Below are 20,781 nucleotides of genomic sequence, written 5' to 3'. Positions count from 1 at the left end.
CGGGAGATGTTAAAAAAGTTTGATAAGGGACAATCTCGGTATGTGAACAACATCATGACAGGTGACGAGACTTGGCTGTACTATTACGATCTGCCGACCAAGGCTCAAAACAAAGTTTGGGTCTTTGATGACGACGACACACCCGTAATTGTCAGAAAATCCCAATCTGTAAAGAAGAAAATGATAGCTGTATTTTTCAAATCGAGTGGAATTGTGGAACGTGTCGTTTTGGACACGCAGAAGACAGTCACAGCTAAGTGGTATACTGAACAATGCCTGCCTAAAGTCATTGGATCTATGAAGAACCTGCGGCCAAAATCAAGAATGGACACCTGGTACCTCCATCACGAAAATGCTCCAGCTCACTGCGCCAAAGCCTGCACCGAATATTTGACCACAACAGGACTGAAACTTCTCGAGCACTCTCCCTACAGTCCAGACCTTGCTCCCTGCGACTTTGCACTGTTCCCGCATGTGAAAATGAAGCTAAAAGGGAGGCGGTTTTCCAGTGATGAGGACCTTCTACGGGCTTGGGACAACGAGTGTGCTTTACTCCCTAGTGAAACTTGGCAGAACTGGTTTAAAGATTGGTTTCGGAGGATGGAGAGGTGTATTGAATGTAGAGGAAATTACTTTGAAAAAATTAAATAAACAAAGCTGTATTGCAAAACTTTCCTAGTACCCTTTGTATGAATTTGTAATCATCCTGTATAAGGCAACACTTAGGCCACATCTTGAATACTGTATTCAATGAATTTTCAGGAAGATTTTTAGGAAGACTAATTTTGCTGAATGGACACAGAGCAGAGGAACAAGATGTAGTTAGGAGCACAAAAGGGTACTCTTACTAGGAAAGACTTAATTCCTGAACTGCAACATATGGAAACTAGGCACTACCAAGGAGAAATGATTGAAGTGTTTAAGCTTTGGATAGGCTGAGTAAGCTAAATGATGATGGTATAATTATCCTTTCTCAGATAACACACACAAGATGGCAAATTTAAATTGGAAGATGACGACTACAGGATAGATGTATAGAAATTTTCTTTTGGCCACAGTAATTGACTGCTGGAATAAACTTCCACCAGGTGTCATGGAGGTTGTTAGTTTGAATAAATTTAAAAAAGATCAAATAAATTATTAGAAGAGATAGGCAAACAAATTTGGTATATATATATATATTTTTTAATTTTTAATGGCAGATGCTGTATAAGTCTGTTTCCTTGCATAATTTTTCCACTCCTAATATTAAATTCCATCACTCTGGAGTAAATCCAACTCTGATTCCTCACTGCCAGTTGCCTCTGACTTATCAAAATATTCTATAATGATCACTTTAGCTATTTTCTTCTGTTCAAGTAGAAATCACCAGTGGACAAAATATTAGTTATGATTTCATAAACATATAAATTAACTCTTTTACCAGGAAATTTGTTGAAAAATTTACATATATAAAAAGTTTAAGGAAAACAATGCTTTTTTTTTTTTATTTTTTCAAACTGTACATTAATATTACTGTTCAACAATATGCTTTTGTTTTTCAAAGTAGGATGAACCAACTATATCGCTAGAGTATCTTTGATTAGTTTGCGTACTGTAGTGCCAACAGATACACTGCTTGGACCTGACGTGTTGAAACTAATCTGGAAAAATAAAAGAAAAACTTTTATTAAAAATGCAATTACTGGATATGAATACAGCTACACATAGAACTATTCAATCTCAACATTTAGCTCAACAGTAAATCAGCAATTAACATATAGTATAATGCTACCCTACAGCTAACATATGTTTACCACTGATGTAATATCCAAGCTAACAAAATTCAATTTTATGCTTAATTCTGAAAGGCTTATACAAAGGGTACTAGGAAAGTTTTGCAATATGACGCAACAATGAATCACAGGAAGCTGCATGTTGAGACATGTTCATACGTGCATAGTAGCCACCGCGCCAAGTCGATGGGCTCAGTTATTCATTAGTAGTGAGAGTGTAAAGTGCTTGCGATGGCATCGTGGTCACAAAATGAGATAAGGACAGTTTTGCGGTATAATTTCGTGTGTGGTTTAACCATAGACCAGTGCTTAGAAGAAATGACTCTTGCACTAGATGATGATTGTCCACATCGTACAACGATATTCAGGTGGTATAGAGAATTCCAAAGGGGAAATTTCACTCTGGAGGATTCTGAGAGTCCCGGAAGGCCACGAACGTCAGTTACGGAGGAAAACGTTACTGCTGTGAGGAAAATGCTTGACCAAAACAGGCGAGTGACCTACCAACAGATAGAGGATACTTTGGGCCTAAATGCACCAGCAATTCGTTCGATTCTGCAAGATCATTTGCACATGAAGAAACTTTGTTCTCTCTGGGTGCCGCATCAACTGACTGAAGAGCAGATGACATTACGTGTGACTTGGTGCCGGGAGATGTTAAAAAAGTTTGATAAGGGACAATCTCGGTATGTGAACAACATCGTGACAGGTGACGAGACTTGGCTGTACTATTACGATCTGCCGACCAAGGCTCAAAACAAAGTTTGGGTCTTTGATGATGACGACACACCCGTAATTGTCAGAAAATCCCGATCTGTAAAGAAGAAAATGATAGCTGTATTTTTCAAATCGAGTGGAATTGTGGAACGTGTTGCTTTGGACACGCAGAAGACAGTCACAGCTAAGTGGTATATTGAACAATGCCTGCCTAAAGTCATTGGATCTATGAAGAACCTGCCGCCAAAGTCAAGAATGGACACCAGGTACCGCCATCACGATAATGCTCCAGCTCACCGTGCCAAAGCCTGCACCGAATATTTGACCACAACAGGACTGAAACTTCTCGAGCACCCTCCCTACAGTCCAGACCTTGCTCCCTGTGACTTTGCACTGTTCCCGCATGTGAAAATGAAGCTAAAAGGGAGGCGGTTTTCCAGCGATGAGGACCTTCTATGGGCTTGGGACAACGAGTGTGCTTTACTCCCTAGTGAAACTTGGCAGAACTGGTTTAAAGACTGGTTTCGGAGGATGGAGAGGTGTATTGAATGTAGAGGAAATTACTTTGAAAAAATTAAATAAACAAAGCTGTATTGCAAAACCTTCCTAGTACCCTTTGTAAGTATTGGTTAACTAATAAAGATTCTTCAAATAAGCCTCAAGGATCAAGAATGATTTATTGTTGGTGGTTTGAGGTCAGTTGGAGCTCCACTGCCTCGATTCCAGATGCATCGGATCATTAATGTTTCTTTGGGTGTAAGAATTTATTTAAATTAGTTTTATATTCATTTTAAATTTGGAGAGTGGTGCTTGGAAGCATTCTGCAGACAACACAGAGGTAAATTTCTCTCATTTTATTACTAATATATATTGTGAGAACTCCAAGATTATGGAAGAGTGGTAAGCAGCTTTGAAAGGAAAGATGCTACATTCATCTGAATTGCAATGTTATCAAATTGAACACAGAGAAATTTAGCATACACAAAATCAAATTTTGGTATTTTATCAAAAACAATAACAAGCCTAGAAAAAGGCCTTACACTTAATGGCACTGCTGCTCTAATTAAAAGGTATAGGTTTACTTTGATGAAACAAAAGAAAATACAGAACGATCCATATTATGTCAACTTAAATAAAGTTGCTCAATAAGAACACAGGATCGATATCATAAAACATGTAAAGTTTCCAGTATCCTAAATCGGAGAAAATTACAATCTAGTTGACACTGAGGAAGAACTAACAAAAAGTAATGAATTTATTCAACTATATTCCAATAACATCTCATATTGAAAGGAGTTTTTCCAGTTATAAGAACCTACTAGCGGACAACCAATGCTGTAATACAGAGGTACTCAAAGTGTGGTCCGCAGACCCCTGGGGGTCCCCAAGGTCAAAACTGTTTTCATAATAATACTAAGACATTATACTAAGCCTTTGAGATTCTCAATAATTTTTAAGCGAGTAAAGGTGTCCTGAGACCAAAAAGTTTGAGAACTGCTGCTTTAATACATTTGATAACCTGAGAATATGCTTTGTTGTGAGTTGCAATGCTGGCTAAGGTGTGTTCAAAGATTTTTTTTTTTGTTTTGTTTTTTTGTCACAGAAAACTCAAATTTATGAGTTTCATATTTTTGTATGTGAACACACTAAAATGTGTGTTAGTAATATACTATTTTGTTAAGAAAAATAGTCAAGTAAAAACTGCAACGTTGCATTATTTTCTTTTTTGCCATTTTTCTATTTCATGTCATTTTTCTTTTTCTACTTTTTTTATTTCCTTGAAATTGTTCCTTTCAATAAAGGCAGAATTTTAAGTTTTAGTTCTTGAAATTCCAGTGGTAATAAAGAATTTAAAAAATTGAAATAATAAAACCCCATTATAAAAACAAGACCCACTGCATTATAAGAAAATCTAAACAATTTTTGACAATATTTGCTCATAAGAGGGGGTATCAAAAAGTTTGTATCCTTAACTAGAAATATAACCCTAAAAAGGTGAAACTTCACAGGAACTTTAATCCTTTTCTATCTATTCTCCATGTATAGTAACACATTTCTCCCATCTATGGATCAGTTGTTTAATGCCTTGATCATAGAAGCCTGCACTTTTTGCTTGAAACCGCAATTCCACTTCATTGATGACTTCCTGAGACAAATCAAAGTGGTGTCCATGCAATGGTTTCTTCATTTCTTGAAACAAGTCTGACAGTGTTAGGTCAGGAGAATACGGTGGGTGCTGCAGTAGTTCGATGCCGCACACTAATCCAACAGTTGGCAAGAACATTGCATTCGACATGCTTCTGCAAAGGCGTCAGCAATCTTGGAACCCATCGTGCAGAGACCTTAGACATAAGCAGATGGTCATGTAAAACACTGTGGGCACACCCATAACTAATTCCCACTGTATCTGCAATGAAATGAATTGTCACACATTTGTCACTCAGCACCAGCTGCTCAACCTTTGCAACTGTCTCATTGTCTGTGGATGTTGATGGCCTTCCTTCTCTTGGCTCATCAAAGACACTTGTACAACCGCACAGGAACTCCTGTTTTCACTTTTTTACAGTGTCGTAGGACGGAAAATTCTGCCCGTACACATCTTTTATTTCTTTATCAATTTTCTGGGCTTTCTTGCCCTGCAAATGCAGGAACTTGATCACTGCTCGATACTGCACTTTGTCAACCATAGCATTCTTCCTCAGATTCCAGGCTCCACCTCTGGTGTACAATCACCTACGAGAATAAAATTTCATGTTAGTTATTGAATGTGTAGACAACTTATATTAAAAACGGCATCTTCCTACTGATGTTTTATCTAGGTCAGGATACAAACTTTTTGATACCCCACCCCTTGTATTGCATATAACTATATATATACATATATATATTGCATATATATATATATATATATATATATATATATATATATATACACACAGTAGACTCTCGATTTTCCGGAATAGATGGTAAAAAAATATTTCCGGTTAATAGATGTTGTTGTTATTTGTTGTTATTTGGTTTTTAGGAGCATTAGCAACTAAGGCCATATTGCTCCGGGATATGCGGTGGTCATTCCCTGAATGACCTTTCCGCATCCTCCGTATTTGGTGGTGACGGGCTCGAACCCCGGTCTAATCAAGAAGCGTGTGCTATGCACTGCTGCTCCTTCCCACCTGGCTACGGAGGCGCCCCGGTTAATAGAAAAATACAGTAAGTTAGTTCCCCGACATACATAAGAGATACGTTCCAGGACTTCTTACATAAGTCGAGTTTTGCCTAACTCAGGAATGACTAATAAAATATTGCTACTATATTCCTAATATGCCAAAATTACAAAAACCATATAATATCCTCAGAAGAATGAAGAAAAATAGTTATATATTTTAATTAGCTCAATTAAAAACTTTTTCTGGGGACAGCAGTGAATTTTCTTAGTCAGCACCGTGATAACAGTCAAAATGAAATTTTCTGTAAAGAACTTCACAGGGTTCAGGCAAAAACTCGCTATTATCACTCCATGCGAGCTCACATTTTACTAAAGCACATTTCTGGAGGTCACCGCCATAAAACAATAAAACAATTTGCACTTTCCGGATTACTGGGCTTTTCTGTTAGCGCAATTAATTATAAATTGGTAGTAAATTCAATCTTATTGCATTTGCGATAATACTGATAGCTGGAATTCTGTGGGTTTTTACATTATAGTGAAATGTGTATCCCCTTCACTGAAATCTTCAGTCATATAAAAAAAATATATAAATAACGTAATGTAAGTCCAAAGCTAAGGAAGTCGGGGACTTACTGTATCGGAAAATGTTCAGCAACCTATGTAAAAAGTATGGTGACATATAAAAAACGAAAAAACTTACCACACACTAATCGCATGTCCAGTACGATGCCTCCCTTTGTTTTTTACGATGTCGATTTTAAATCTAATAGCTTCCCTTTATTTTTTACAATGCCACGTATGGTTTGGTCACCAACATTATAATGAATCTTTAGAGATTTAACAGATGCATCATTTTCAAACTTTTAAATAATTTCAAATTTTTGTTTAATTGAAAGTACAACTCTTGTGTTTGCCCATCATTTTCGCGATTTCTAAACAAAAAAATAATAAATTAGCTACTATAAAAAGAAAAAAAAAAAATTGCGACATCCCTGGCATGCATAACGAAACAAAATTTGTCCTTTTGCTGCGATGGAACACAACAATCAACGCAACACACTAAAACAAACTAAACATTTGGTGTCTCTTTTTTTTTTTTTTTTTTTTTTTTTTTGAGTGGCAGGTGTGAAGACTGGGTTTTTTTTTTTTTTTTTTTTAGGAGCATTAGCAACTAAGGCTATATTGCTCCGGGGATATGCAGTGGTCATTCCCTGACCTTTCCGCATCCTCCATATTTGGTGGTGACAGGCTCAAACCCCGGTCTAATCAAGAAGCATGTGCTACGCACTGCTGCTCCTGCCCACCTGGCTATGGAGGAGCCAGAGACATTGCAAGATAACAGGTATACATACTAATCTCCCAATGACAACTTATAACGCCACTTCTTGTTGCTTATTTACGACTTGCAAAACATGTTTATACCTATTCTAGTTATTGCTTGAATTTTGTGATTTCTGGTTTTTTTTTTTTTTTTTTTTTTTTTGGAATCTTGAAGTGTCCCGGTTAATCTGATCCCAGTAAACTGAGAGTCTGCTGTATATGCAATATGAACAAAAACTGTACATATAATTATAATCATGTGTCAAAATCTATTTGAAAGTGGAATAAGGCTTTAATTTAAGTGTTTTGTAATTTAGCAAGAACTGGAAAGCTCTTAAACTGCAACCACTGGAATTCACATGTTCTGGTACCTCAAATCTAAGCAGTAGTTACAAAAAAAAAAAGAATTATCCTATCATTACACTTTCGCTTAAAGTAAAAATTGATTCATTTACGTCATTAATTTATTTTAAAATGTACCTTGAATAGGTATGGCTGAATATCAGGATAAGTTGTATCAAAGATTAAATCCACATCAGATTTGTTTGGCATATCTGGAACATACTCATGCTTCTGTATAGCTTGGACAACAGCCAATATTTTTTCTTTCACTACATCACCTACTTTTTCTCTATTTATTTGTCTCTCTGAAAAAAAAAAAAAAAAAAAAAAACTGGTATATTTTAATTTCCTCTCAAAAGAACATAAAACATTCTCTAATTTAGTGTATGCAGCTAATTTGTAGGGAATTAAATTCATTGAGGATTCAATTTTTTGTTATACAATCAAACCTCCCAAATCCAGCCTTCGGTAGAGTACAGTAAAGATAAAAATTATTTCCCCTTCCAAAATAAACAAGAGTTGATGAACCAATGCTAAAAGTTTAAAAGTACCACTGTCAAGTTTTTTTATAATGCAATTTTTCCAGCAATAAATAATAATATTGCAATATCATATTGGAAATGTTATTATCTAATCTATTAGGTAGTAGTAAATGTCCACAAAACATCCAACCAGTTTCAGAGGAAGGTACATAGCTGCCTCCTTTTCAGTATCAGATGGCAGGGACAACATAACACAAAGTGCTCAATGCTGAAAGGAAGCATTTGCTCTATGACAAAATGAGTTTAACCATTCAGCAAGTATCACCAACACTGGCAGTGAGAGTAAGCTGCTTTTGATTGATGATATTTTTTGTTAAGAAAGATCACCACTATAGAATGCAGCATGGAAATCACTTTAATTACTGCCATCTTTTGAAATCAAAATGGAATATTTTTCAAAACCATTACTATCTCTCTTTTCCTTCTTTGTCAATTTCACTAAAAATGACTGTTTTTGTTCTACATTTTTTTTTTCCGCTGCTTCACTGTTGGAAAACATTTCTGAACAAATGCACCTGCATGTTTAGCACAGCTCAAAGGAAACATTTGCTCTATGACAAAATGAGTTGAACCATTCAGCAAGTATCACCTTAACTTTGAAATGCTGCATATATTTGAATTTCTTTCTATGCACTGTACTTTTTATGCTTATTTGTTTGAAAATACATTTCAAACAAATAAGCTTCAAGTTCTGGCTACATAAAATTTAAAAATCACATCTACACTGAAAGGGCAGAATTCATCGGATACCTGATTCCTGGGCAACATGACACTGTCACTCCTCTCGCTAGTGGACGAACCTGACGCTTGGCAGATATATAGGTACACTGCATTCACGTAGATGGGAATTCGATGTCGGTATAAACATTGTGAGTTAACCTACTTGGAAAGAGGAATGATAGTGGATGCCCAAAGCATAGGTCACTCTACTGCAGATGTGGTACAGAAATTGCAATATTCCCATTTGACAGTATCAAGTTTATCGGGAATATGTCATTTCCGGAATAACATCTCATCCTGGACAGAGGTGTGGGCGAAGAAAGGTGGTGAATGAATGTGGCTGTCAACGTCTGTCTCAAATTGTTTCAACCAACTGGAGAGCAACAGCAAGGCTGTACTTAGATTTCTTGGGGCCCCTTTTAGGATACCAGTCCAAAAAAATCTTGCATATATATATAAATAATATCAAAAACTATATTACAAAAATATTATAAAAACATCCACATCTTGTTTGTTAGCAGTAAATAATAGCAGGTGCATTATAAAGCAGCAATGCAACAGCTAAATTATGAGTTCATAATTTAAATGCATAAAAGGAAATAGAAAATGTGAATTGGGATATCATCGGTTTGGCTGAAACAAGAAGAAATGAATCACTTATAAGTTTATCAAGTGGAAATCTGCTGTACACCAATGGAAACAGTGAAAGGAGCGAAGGTGGAGTTGGGTTTCTGGTCCATAAAGATATAAAAAACAATATTTTGGAATTCAAAAGTACATCACCAAGTGTGTCAAGACTAATACTCAAGATTTCTAAGAGGTACAAGCTAAAGGTTATAATGATTTATGCACCAACATTGCGCCATGATGATGAAGAGGTCGAAGAAATGTACACCGAAATTGAGAGTCTTCTAAATGAGCAGAAAACCCACTACACTATTATTATGGGGGACTTCAATGCTAAGGTAGGAAAAAGACAAAACAGTGCAGAAAGAGGTACTATAGGAAATTTTGGAATTGGTGAAAGAAATGAAAGAGGTGAAAGACTTGTGGAATTTGCAGAATCTCAAGGATTGTCAGTAATGAACACTTTTTTCAAGAAAAGGGGGAACAGAAAGTGGACATGGAAGAGTCCAAATGGATTAGCAACTAATGAAATCGACTTCATCCTCACTAACAGAAGATATATTGTGAATGATGTTACCATCCTGAATAAGGTAAATATTGGAAGTGATCACAGAATGGTAAGATGCACACGATATAGATGTAGGAAAGGAAAAGACTGACTCGAGTAAATAATACGAAGGTCATTGAGATAACAGAAGAGGAGAAAAAGCAGTATGTACTTAAGAACAAGTTTGAGCTTCTGCAGACTGCTTAGGACCAAGATATCGACAAGGAATATTATAACTTTCTGAAAGTGAGAAACTTATAACTAACTTAGAAGCCCAAGAAACTTATAAGTAAAAAGAAATCCAAAGAAGAAAAATTAGTCAAGAAACAATTGTTATGATGAACCGAAGGCGACAAATGAAGAGCAAGATAAACACCGACAAGGAGAAAATTGAGTATACTGAGTTATGTAAAGCCATTAGAAAGAGGCTCAGAGAAGACATAAGAAAATTTAACACAAGAAAAGTAGAACAAGCAATAAGGGAAAACAAAGGACTTAAATCAGCAGCTATCAGCAGTAATACAGAAAGACAAATGATACTGAAATTGAAGAATAGCGATGCGTACTTATAAACAGCAGAGAAGGCATAATTCAAATAGCAGAAGACTACTATAGAGAATTATACAAGGAGCGAGGGAATGATGCCAGCAGTGGTGAAGATGGATCGAAAATTAGCAACACATACGACATACTTGATATTCTTCCTGATGAGGTAGAAGAGTCGATGAAGAAAATGAAGAATCAGAAAGCCCGGGGGAAGATGAAGTTACTATAGAGTTGTTAAAATTGGGAGGAAGAGACATAACACAAAAACTGGCAAGCTCCTCACAAAATGTATTAGAAAAGGTGTGACGCCTAAGCAGTGGAATAATGCAATCACAGTTTTGCTGCATAAGAAAGGAGATATATTAGAAATTGGAAATTATAGACCAATTAGCTTGTTATCCCACATCAACAAGTTGTTCACAAAGGTCATTACTAACAGATTGGAAAGAATACTTGATGAGAATCTACTGAAAAAGCAAGCTGGCTTTAGGACAGGATTCTCAACTATGGATCCACCTTCACGTAATATCACAGTTAATGGAGAAAGCTTTTCTTTTCTTTTCTTTTTTTTAGGAGCATTAGCAACTAAGGCCATATTGCTCCGGGATATGCGGTGGTCATTCCCTGACCTTTCCGCATCCTCCTTATTTGGTGGTGACGGGCTTGAACCCCGGTCTAATCAAGAAGCGTGTGCTACGCACTGCTGCTCCTTCCCACCTGGCTACAGAGGTGCCAGTTAATGGAGAAAGCAAATGAATATAAAACACTATTATGCCTGGCACTTGCGGATTATGAAAAGGCATTTGACTCCATACAGCATAATGCAATGTTTCGGGCACTGGAAAGACAAGGCATAGATACCTCATATATTATGATTTTGAAGAAATTATATGAGAACGCTACCTCCTTTATTAGACTAGACAAAGACAGTAGCAAATTTAAAATTGAGAAAGGATTTCGACAAGGAGAGACAATATCTCCAAAGCTGTTTACTGCTGCCCTTGAGAAAGCTTTCAGAAGATTAGACTGGTCGCAGAAAGGAGTCATTGTGAATGGAGAGTACCTAAACCATTTACGATTTGCAGATGACATTGTGGTCATAAGCCACAATCCCAAAGAATTAGAGGAAAATCTTAATCAGTTATGCACAGCTAGTAAGGATTTTGGACTAAAGATGAATATGGCTAAAACAAAAGTAATGATGAACAAGTATGCCACAGAAAGGGACATAATGATTGAAGGAGCAGTAATTGAAAAGGTGGAGTCATATACTTATCCGGGACAAGTTATTAGCTGTAATAATGATAAATGGCTGGAAGTCAAGAGAAGAATAAATTTTGTATGGATAGCATTCAGGAAATATAGTCACATACTGAGGAGCAATATCCCAGTTTGTCTGAAACTTGAAATAATGAACCATGTATACTCCCCACCATGACTTATGGAAGTGATACTTAGGCACTCACCAAAAGAATGGATGAGAAGCTGAGAACTACACAGCAAAGAGTCATTGTGAATGGAGAGTACCTAAACCATTTACGATTTACAGATGACATTGTGGTTAGATAAGAAGAGAAACACATGGATTAGGAAGCAAACTCAAGTAAAGGACATTCTTATCAAAACTAAAGATCTAAAATGGTCTTGGGCAAAGACACACAGCTCGAAGACATGATGACATGGACTAAGAAAATAACAGAATGGTACCCAAGAGAAGCTAGAAGAAAAGCTGGAAGACAACAGCGGAGATGGAAAGATGAAATTCATGAGTTTGTGGGTAGTAAATGGATGGCCATTGCACAAAACAGAAGGAACTGGAAAGTTGCTGGAGAGGCCTTCATCCTGCAGTGGATTGAAAATGGCTGATGATGATGATGCGACAGTCACAATAGATAATGAAACATTACATCGATTTGATATTTAAATTTTCTGTTACAACAGAATCAAATTTTATTAAACTACAACGCTACTTTCAGAGAGATAGATTCAATGTATGCACTCCTACATATCACACTTTAAATCTGCACATCAAAAATTAAACTAAATGTTACAGTTTTCAGGTCTCAGCTTACAGAAATTCTCAAATCCATGGGTGGTCCAATTAAAATAGTTTCTGCAGAGCGAATAAAATTCCATATAATGAACCAATTTCGAGAAGGGCTGGGTGCAAATTGCTCGCACCTCTGGCCTTTAGGCAATAGAGCTGCTGCTGTAGAAACCACGAATTAAGAGCTATAAGGATTAACAATTTGAGCAGTGTGGCATTGGAGGCAAATTGCTGCTATGGATAAAGAGATGGTTGAATGGGAGAAGACAGAGTGGTAATCAATGGACACTGCTCATCGTGGGCTAACGTTATTAGTGGAGTCTATCAGGGTTCAGTGTTGGGTTCATTGTTGTTCTCTGTATTTATAAATGATATTGATGTGGTATATCAAGCTTAATGTCCAAGTTTGCAGATGATACAAAGGTTGGCAGGGTTGTTAAGGACACTAATGACAGTATGCTACTGCAACAGGATCTAGAAAAGTTGAGCAGTGGGCTGAGAGGAGGCAAATGAAGTTTAACATTAACAAATGTAAAGTACTACATATGGGAAGCAGTAACCCCAGAGTAATGTATCAACTCTGTGGTAGTACAATGACAGTGGTAGAGAATGAAAGGGAGCTGGGGGTGGTTGTGCAGGCAGATATCAAGTTTCCTGAGCAGTGCAGATGGTCTGCAAGAGTTGCTCATGGTGTCTTGTCAATGATATACAGGAATCTTTCTAGCAGGGATAAGGAGGTGATTATCCCCTTGTATAAGGCAATGGTCAGACCACACCTTGAGTACGGTATACAGGTCTGGAGGCCTCATTTTAAGAAGGATGTAGAGCTGCTGGAATGAGTACAGAGAAGAGCAACAAGATTAGTGAATGGAACAAAGGGTTGCTCTTATGAAGAAAGGCTTAAGTTTTGCAAATTACAGTGTCTGGAGACTAGGCACCTGTGAGGTGATCTGATTGAGGTGTATAAAGCCTTGAATGGTTTGAGCATGCTCAATGCTGATGGGATCCTTCCTCTTGTTCAGAATAATCACCTGAGAGGGCATATTTCAAATTGAGGAAAGACAGATGTAGGATAGATATGCGGAAGTTTGCCTTTAGCCAGCGGGTAGTTGGTTGGTGGAACAGACTTCCATCCTTTGTTGTGGAAGTTGATAGCCTAAATAAATTTAAGGCTGAGCTGGACAGGTATTTGGAACGAATGAAGGGGTGAAATGGAAGCGGTTTTTTTTTTTTTTTTGGCTGTTGCTGCATAAGCTTGCTTTCTTGCATCATATGCCTCTAGTAATGCTAATGCTAACAATCTCAAATTTACTGTTCATAATACATTTACAACCACCTCTCCTACATACTATACCGAGAGTTGCACTGATCATTGCTTTCTTGTATTCATAGTCAGTGGAAAAGATTATGGTATATTCCCAACACGGATAGTACGTCGTGGTCGGCCTATGTTCTATTGTTACACCCTATTAGAGCATTAGGAGAGAGTGATTTTCCTTTTTTCTGGAAATTAATCTGTTCTTTTGAAGAAATGAGTCATCAATTTCGGTAAATTTCACCTGTCTCTGTTTACAATGTAAACATGGTAGGCACAAGTGGGCCTTAGTTTAGTCCAGGGCTTTAATAAAAGAAATAACTTCAAAATTTACTATTACAGAGGCCCCTCTATTGTGAGGTCCGAAGCTAGTGCCTCATGTGCCTATTTATAAGTACAGCCCTGAGCGACAGTGACAAATTACCGCTGACTTCAACAACGGAGGTGCCAGAAACGTCTCCACTAAGACCATCAGGTAATCATTAGCCGCAATAGGTTATGGTAGCCCCCAATCCACCAGAGTCCCATTACTAACACCATGACACAGGACTCTACGCCTCAACTGGGCAAAAGAACATCGGCACTGGACCTTGGATGATGAACTAGTGGACTCGATGCCTCACCGTGTAACTGCACTTATCCGGGCAAAAGGTGGGCCTACCAGTTACTTGGTAGGTATCCCATGATTTCTGTCCACTTGGTCTACATACAGTACACAAAAGCATTCTACCTCAAGACTAGTTAGCAAATCTCAGGTGGAGGAAATAGTATTTCCAGTAAGTTATTTCAAGTTCTTAAGCCCACAGAATGTTTGTTTGTTATTTGGTTTTTGGAGCATTAACAACTAAGGCCATATTGCTCCGGGGATATGTGGTGGTCATTCCCTGACCTTTCCGCACCCTCCATATTTCGTGGTCACGTGCTCGAACCCCGGTCTAATCAAGAAGCATGTGCTACGCACTGCTGCTCCTGCCCACCTGGCTGCGGAAGCACCCCACAGAATGTACAAAGTAGCCAGTTAACATACACTTGTACAGACATAATACAGTAACATTATATGGCTTAAGATGCTGATGAACTGTAAAACCAATAACAACAACAGGAGACAAATCAAATGTGTTACTTTTTTCCAGATTTTATAATATAAATATACAGAATCTACTGCATAATTATATTACTATATTATTATTACATTATTATACGTCTTCTAAAATTCTGCATTGAATTTGTTGGACATCTTACTGAAGAAACATTATTAACTCAATTTAGTTTGTACCACTTTCCACACATACAGAGAATGATGTGTGATTTAATGTTATAATATACCTGGGATTTCAATTTGTATGTCCTACATGTTTTATGCAATGTAGTCAATACCCCAAATGGCCACTTGATTAACACAACTGCATTCTTTTTTTTTTTTTAAGTTCCAAATTTAACATTGAAGAAGCCACAGCTTTAATTTTTTTTTTGCAAAAAAGAAAGAAAAACCATGTTAGGACGGGGGGGGGGGGGGGGGGGGGGGGGGGGGAATAGGTAAAAAAAACAATCTCCACTGTTTGTTTGTTTGTTTGTTATTTGGTTTTTAGGAGCATTAGCAACTAAGGCCATATTGCTCCGGGATATGCGGTGGTCATTCCTTGACCTTTCCGCATACTCCGTATTTGGTGGTGACGGGCTCGAACCCCGGTCTAATCAAGAAGCATGTGCTACGCACTGCTGCTCCTTCCCACCTGGCTACGGAGGCGCCCAATCTCCACTGTAAATACAGAGGTTGCCCCATGGAGTCTGTCCTTGGGCCTATGTTCTGGTTGATAGGCCCTGACGAGCTGCTAAACACCAACACTGAATATTCATGTCTTTTGGCTTTTTCAGATAATCTCATTCTCATCATGTAGGCAAACTCACGATCCCAGCTGGAAAATCTTACAAATATGACCCTACAAACTATCTATAACTGGACCACCACACACAAACTTCCCATCTCACCAGAGATGACCCAAGAAATTCTAATTAGCCGCTTCATGGATTATCCCGAGATATCTCGTTTTTAGTTTTGTGAAATATCTCGGGATACAATAATATCCCGAAGCAAACAATAATACCTCCAAATTTAGGACTGAAACGTATTTTCTCTAGAATTTATCTGGCTAATTTTGCATTAGGCAGGTAAATCAAGTTTTCTCAGGATTTTCTTACATCTGGCAGCAAATGACTGGCTTTCGTTTTACTTATATTGTACAGCAATATCAGAACAGTAGCGCGCGTTCCTGTGCCGCCAATAAGCAAAACAAAATTTGCCATCCTAAATGCGGAATACTGAACCCACGAAAATAATTCACAAAAACAATATCGAAAAATATTTCGGTGCACTCTTGAAATGCCGCCCGTAAGAGACACTTACCTTGCCTGTCCATTTGTGGCAGCCATGTGTCAGAATGTAGTTAGTTCGCAATTACTGCTTGTGCATTCCACTTGATTTTTTAAATTTATTTATATAATGAATAATGAAGACTTTTTCTGTGCCTTTCTTTTAGCTCAAGCACTAATTTATTAAAAAAATCTGTATAATTTGCACACTTTTTTGGCATACACGAGATAACTCGGGATAGCTCAAATGGATTAATTACTCCCATGTATTTTCTACGAAAAAATTAATAAAAAAAGCAAAAAACTATACAGTGAGTATTCACGTGATGCATACTTTCAATCTGTGAAATAAAAAAAGTCGATCCGTTACAGCACATTTTCCAGAAAAAAATGTTCCAGGAAGGGGTTAAAGGCAACCTCAGTACTACAAGACACCCAACCATCAAGTTAAATAACTCTCCTATGAAAATAGTGATAAAAATCAAGTATCCTGGAATCGTAATCTACAAGCTCTCCTTTTTTCCCAAATCTTCTAATTTTATCCACGAGATGTGGATAAAATTAGAATGTATACCAACATGATCTTAAGAATCACCAGATGTGATTGGGGCTTGAAACGCAGGACCCTAACTATAATATAGAAAGCAGTCTTTCTACCAGCAGTTTGCTATGGTGCAGGCTCCTGGTTTCACAGGATTACCATCCAGCGATTTAGAAGAAAGCTTAATACCATCCAGTGACACATCCTTCTCACTGTAACCAGAGCGTGCTGAAAGTCCTTGCAGGTGCCCTACCTCTACGTTTAGAGATGACTGCGAGGAGGCTCCATTGCCATCTCAGGAAAGCACTTCCAGTGACTATAATGAGCCACACTATCAACTTAACAACATAGAACAGGAAAAAAGAAATATAATGAACCACCTTGTCCGAATCTGGCACCAGGATTGGAATATCTCAGCTAAGGAAAGAACTACATACGATTTATTCCCATTGTATCTATGACCTACCCCCACCCTCTTCCATGGTACTCACCTGGACTCCACCTAACATACCTTCTAACTGGACATGGGTGCTTCAATGCTAAGCTCACCGAACTAGGTATATCTGATAACCCTCTGCCACTGTGGAATCGAAGAAAATTGGGAAGATGTTCTCTATGACTGTCATCCACCCAGAAGCTGCATGCTCACACAACTACTGTCCCTCCCACATGATTTAGAATTCCTCTTTCTCAATGAAGAGGAACACTACAAACAACTGACTGTATTTGCCCAAGATGCATTTAACATCAGAAAGGACTACCAACAATAGCTTCACCCACCACAAATTGCTCGATGGATGCAATTACCAACTGAACCTCAACCAACATTGTTTGTTGTCACATGAAAAATGGCAACTTACTTTGCTCTTTGCTGTAACTCTAGCTCAGCAATACTTTCATCTTTTTCTTCCCCCAGCCTGGATGGGCTCCCGGGGCTAGGGTTTCCAGCTCTTCTCCCTCCCGCTTTTTTCTTCTGCAGGACACCTTCCTTCCCTGTCCTTCTAGCTTCCTCCTAACTTTAACTCCCATTCTTGCTCTATCCACCATTCTCACACCTTTTTTTTTTTTTTTTTGTCTCTGTCCAAGAAGCTCAGGTGACCCTGGCAGATACCAGCCAGAGAATAATGGCAAGCCTGGCTACCTCCTAGTGGTGTGTGTGTGTGTGCAGGAAACTTGGGGTCCCACCAGGGGCTCTGTGGCTAAAAGCCACAACAAAACAACAGAACCCAACACAATACCACACACACAACACAAAACACTTTTCAGGCTTTTAGAGTGGTTCTATATTACTTCACAAGAGCACTTATGGTGCAGATGTGGGGAAACCAGTGGTAGCACCTGACCTAAACACTATGCATACTATGTAAATACAAAGAGCAGTTTGGCAGTAATGAAGATTATACACAATCATTGACGATTGTCTACACAAGACAGAAACAGTCTTAAAGAATCCATTTAATTGATACATTTGCATCCTTCAGATGAAATATCCATGTAAACTGTCTTGATGATGTCCCATATTTCTACAAAACACTTCCTTAGTTGCACACAAAACTTGCATGATTCTCAAAATCCAACAATTTTACTCAGTGAATAAACACAACTAAATCTGATGAAATGTAGTCAGAACACCTTAACTGACATCATCAATGAATATGAATGCACCTTGCAAATGCAGATATACAGACTAATATCTGAATTTGCCTGTGTAGCTCTACAGGAATTTTGCATAAATTCAAAACTTTCACTACTTTATATAATGATTTAGAATGATTTTTACAAAAGACAAAAATTAACAGAATGAAATATTTTTGAGAATTAAGATTTAATTTGACTTACCATGTTCATTTGGCAAAGTAACAGTATTTATTCTAACTGTCCAAACCTCCCATGGAATACTTTCAGCAGGGAATGGCCATCTTGCCCTTTTCTTCTGATAGAATTCTAGGGATATCTATAAATAAAAAAATATCAGTGTAATCGACACAATTAACAATAAAACAGTTAATAGGAATAAGAATTTAAACTCTGTCACATTCTGTTAATATTGTCATATAAAAATAATATATGTCACATTGTCATATATATATGTGTGTATATGTATATATATGTAGAGATATATTATGATGAATTAAGAAAATTATAGGCTGAATTGTAAAGCCAATTTGGAGGTGAAGGAACTGTAATTATAGTTCCTTCTCATATTGTGAGGCACCTTCACCATGAGTTGCCTTGGTATTACACTAGTATAATAAAATACCCTGCTCCAGTAGAGAAGTATATTGCTGTTTTATTAGTGTTTGTTACTCAGAGTTGAATTTCAACTAAGTGGAGTTCCATCAGTAAGCAGGTAGGCAATTAATCCTCAGCAACCTAGGGATGAGAATTATCCACAATAACTGAAATGTGAGACAGAACAAAAATAAAATTAAAAAATTATACAATTGGCAAAAGCTGGTATTGTGAGTGCTAAAAAAATATAATATTCTGACATTGATATTTTGCCTTTTAAAATAAAATGCAGTTATGTAAACTATTTATTCATTTAATATCGATCTTAGTTTTCAACTATGAATGAATAGCATTTTGTTAAATAGACTTCAAAGTATTTTATTATTTCCTGCGGGCTCCAGGGTTTCCCCTATCCGCCGCTGAAGAGTAACTGTACATTATTTACAATTTGTGGTTTTACAAAACATCTTGATCCAGCATCTTCACAGGAATGATTACAAACACACTGTATAACCTTAACACTTGCAGATAAGTTATTACAATTTGTTGAAGGCACCAATTTCTGTATTAACCTTCACAACTTATACAACTATACAGATAGTTAGGACCTACCAGTTGAGTTACAATGAGGTCCGATATATATCTTACAAATTATACAATTTATGTTTTACAATTTATACAATGTAAGATTTGCAATTTATACAATTTGAGATTTACAATTTGTGTACCTTTTTACAAGCCGAAGTCCCAGGACACCATCCACCCAACAGTGATCCTAGCACATCGACTTATATATTCTGAATGCTAATATTGCCTTCCGGCAATAAATACAAATACATTTCCTCATCAGAGGTCTTGTATCAATACGATTAATACCAAGGAGGCAACTACATACAGTAGTAGTACACTTATTACATTACATAGTTATTCTCAGCCGGCAAGTCCTTTCCTTCTGCGGAAAGCCTTGTCTGCAAAGTTAGCCAGTGCCTGATAATTTTCTTTACATTCTAAAAACTTGGTGAAGTTATTTACATCGTAAACTTCGGTCAATGCCTGAAGTTCAAATCGAACGTCTACATAATATCGACATTCTAAGATTATATGTTGGACTGTCTCCTCTGAGCCACATTTACAAAGAGGAGACGCCGCCAAACCCAGAGTAAATAACTTTGAGTTTAGGCTGCCATGCCCGGATAGAAGGAAAGTTAGGTGAAGACCCGGGTTAAACCAGGGCCAATGTTTTTTGTCAAATTCGGAAACTTGAGGTATAAAAAGGATAGTAATTCTTCCAGTGTTGGCATTAGTCCATTCGTTTTGCCATTCCTCGAGGAACTGGTTTCTTAATCTAGTGTTGTCTTCTTTCACTGGCACGTCTAGGTTTACAGAAAACTGGTTGAACTGTGCCGCAATACCCTTCCTTCTACAATACTGAAAGTAATTGTACAGCACTTCGTATTTAATTGGTAGTTTGCCGTTGATTACCTGTAATGCCGACGTTGAAATTGTGCGACAAGCTCTTGAAGTTGCAATCAGGAAGAAGCGCTGGGCTTGAGCCAAGATTTTTTCCACCATGACTCTGCGTATACTGGGGCCCCAAGCGCCCGCAGCATAACAGACAATAGGAATAAATATACATTTGTAGTACAGCTTGAGAGTAGAGGGTTTCAGACCCCAAGAACCTTTGGTAATTCTGATTATTTTGCCTGTTAAAGTCTTGATTTTGCTTAGTACGTATTTAGCATGGGTAATGAATTGAAGTTTGTTATCTAACATTATTCCTAGGTATTTGTACGAGTTAACTAATTTTATTGATTGTTCTTTAATCTTAATACATGGAGGTCTATTTGGGGCTAAATTTCCTTTGAGAAGAATTTGTTTTGTTTTGGGAACAGAAATAGTTAATTTATGTGTACTACACCACTCATCTAGGTCTGATAGGACTTCATTAGCACGGATTTCAAGTTGTAGTCT

The 20,781-nt window shown here is 37.4% G+C and overlaps 1 protein-coding gene across 2 annotated transcripts in view; it reads right to left on the bottom strand.

Moving 5' to 3' along the window:
* Window positions 1-1,459: 1,459 nt before the first annotated feature.
* Atg101 (autophagy-related protein 101) overlaps window positions 1,460-20,781 on the bottom strand; it is an 80,588-nt gene continuing 61,266 nt past the window's right edge. For both annotated transcript variants that reach the window (XM_090387446.1, XM_090387447.1), the window contains 3 exons: window positions 18,418-18,532; window positions 7,462-7,628; window positions 1,460-1,643 (listed from right to left, as the gene is read on the bottom strand). In XM_090387446.1, coding sequence (XP_090243572.1) covers window positions 1,560-1,643; window positions 7,462-7,628; window positions 18,418-18,532 — 366 coding nt within the window. In that variant the 3' untranslated portion in view covers window positions 1,460-1,559. The remainder of the gene's footprint in view (window positions 1,644-7,461; window positions 7,629-18,417; window positions 18,533-20,781) is intronic.

Source organism: Mastigoproctus giganteus, chromosome 13 (genome assembly GCF_048544385.1).
Source record: "Mastigoproctus giganteus isolate SK-2022 chromosome 13, ASM4854438v1, whole genome shotgun sequence".
NCBI classification, from domain to species: Eukaryota; Metazoa; Arthropoda; class Arachnida; order Uropygi; family Thelyphonidae; genus Mastigoproctus; species Mastigoproctus giganteus.
This window is presented reverse-complemented; position numbering and strand designations above follow the sequence as displayed.